General features: G+C 46.3%; 1 protein-coding gene across 8 annotated transcripts in view; it reads right to left on the reverse strand.

Annotated features, from left to right (window-relative positions):
- Positions 1-1,826, reverse strand: part of ttll4 (tubulin tyrosine ligase-like family, member 4) — a 31,194-nt gene that overhangs the window by 14,066 nt on the left and 15,302 nt on the right. For 7 of the 8 annotated variants that reach the window (XM_042214046.1, XM_042214047.1, XM_042214043.1 and 4 more), the window contains exons 4-6: positions 1,411-1,561; positions 1,262-1,332; positions 1,065-1,119 (exon numbers count right to left, since the gene is read on the reverse strand). In XM_042214046.1, coding sequence (XP_042069980.1) covers positions 1,065-1,119; positions 1,262-1,332; positions 1,411-1,561 — 277 coding nt within the window. Of the gene's footprint in view, positions 1-1,064; positions 1,120-1,261; positions 1,333-1,410; positions 1,562-1,660; positions 1,686-1,826 lie in introns of those variants that run through there. The other variant, XM_042214050.1, reaches the window with a different exon arrangement.

Genomic DNA, 1,826 nt, shown 5'->3' on the forward strand with positions numbered 1-1,826 from the left:
CGTGCTCACTCATGAGTTCTTGCTCTGCTGCCGGAAAATACCGAGCACGCCCCTTCGACATTTTCGCCGACCAATCAGCGGGTTGCCGATCACTGTTTCTGCTATCGATGCGTAGCCCCTTTTACGACACCCAGTGATCGCGCATTACTTCATCCAGCTGTAGTAATCGTCAACAGCAGGTGTGTTCGGGGAACCGGATTAGCGAGCTCACGGTTAGCGCGATGATTTGACCTGCTCCCGAGCAGGTTTACGCTTACGGCTCTGTTGCTATGACAGCAAGTCCCGGATGAGCTTCGGGGAACCGAACGATCCAGGATCACGCGAAATCGTCAACAATCAAATCCAGCTAACTTACTTAGCGAGGTACGAAGAACGGGCCCCTGGTGTTTTGGATCTTTATCCTCCTACGTAACTACACTGGATGCCAGTGTCACGGCTGGCTCACAAGGAGGATTACAACACCTGTTTACTCTGATAATTGCTGATAAACACGCTACGAAAAAGTGCAGAGATCAAGCACAAAGGCTGGCTAGCAAAAGTGGGCTGAATTCATGGTTTCATCAGTTACTGCAAGACCTCCAGGTCCTGAAGTAGCAGAGCAGCCCCACACCATCACATGACCACCACTATATCTGACTGTTGGTATGATGGTGTTCTTATGAGATGGGTGTAATGAGGAATGCAAACTTGTCAGTCCACAGAATATTTTCCCAAAACTCAAGATGTGCTTTGGCAAACATGAGACGAGCCTTCGTTCTGACACCACTGCTACGTCTACAGTGTTGTACCACAATGCTGCTGCCACGTTTGTGGCAACAGATTCACATTTTAAGTGAGCGCACTGATAAAAAGGATCTGCTGAAGAATGTGTTTATGTTAGGTGTTAAATATCGCTTAAGTAAATGTGCCTGTGCAGCATGTTTGCGTGTTTTTTGTTGTTTTTTTACTTTTACTTCCCTTTCAATTGACAAAGAACCATATTTGGAATTGGAAGAATATTTGTTCTATGAAGGTCACAGTAAATAAACCAGTGATGGTGTGTGTATGGTTACTGCATGTCTTACCAGGAGGGGAGAGTGATGCACCCTCCGGATGAAGTGCCAGTGATGGAGGAGCTGTCTGACTCAAGAACAAATAACAATGTTCTCATCAGTACTATATTATTACATAATTATACAACATGTCATAATATCATCAACAGAAAACTGACCAGCTGATTAACTACAGCACAAGTATGATAGAGTTTACTTAAACGTCTCACCGTCATCACTGCAGGCAAGCTCATCAGCCAGCTCCTCTTCTTCTACACCCGCCTGTGCAGCATGCTCTGGGCTGAGCAAAATCAAGTGTAATCACTAAAGGAAAGATGTGAAGGAGGGAAACCTGAAATGTGATGTAGCTGATTCTCACCCAGGCGGAGGGGGAGTCTCTTCAAGCAGGGATTCCCGTGTCGGTGAAGGAGAGGAAAGGGATGGAAAGAAATCTGATGTGGAGGCTGGCTGTCCCTGTCTTGTGAGGTGAATGGCTGAAATCTGATTGGTCATTGAGCCCACCAAGGCTCCTGCAGGACAGGAGGAAACATCTGCATGTGAACTACAGGATTGTGCTACATAACTACACAGTACTGTGAATACAAAACTGGGGAGAAAGAAAAACATACAAACAATCAGACCAGGAGTGACATGTTTAGCCGCATGTTCTCCTTAAATTGCTGGCTGTCCGAGCGGTGTCCCAGAAACGATGTGGGCTTCATAGATAATTGGCAAACCTTCTGGAGGAAACCTGGTCTTGTTAGGAGAGACGGCATCCATCCCACTTTGGATGGA

The sequence above is a fragment of the Haplochromis burtoni genome, unplaced genomic scaffold (assembly GCF_018398535.1).
Source record: "Haplochromis burtoni strain Fernald_Lab_line unplaced genomic scaffold, NCSU_Asbu1 Contig_511, whole genome shotgun sequence".
Classification (NCBI taxonomy): domain Eukaryota; kingdom Metazoa; phylum Chordata; class Actinopteri; order Cichliformes; family Cichlidae; genus Haplochromis; species Haplochromis burtoni.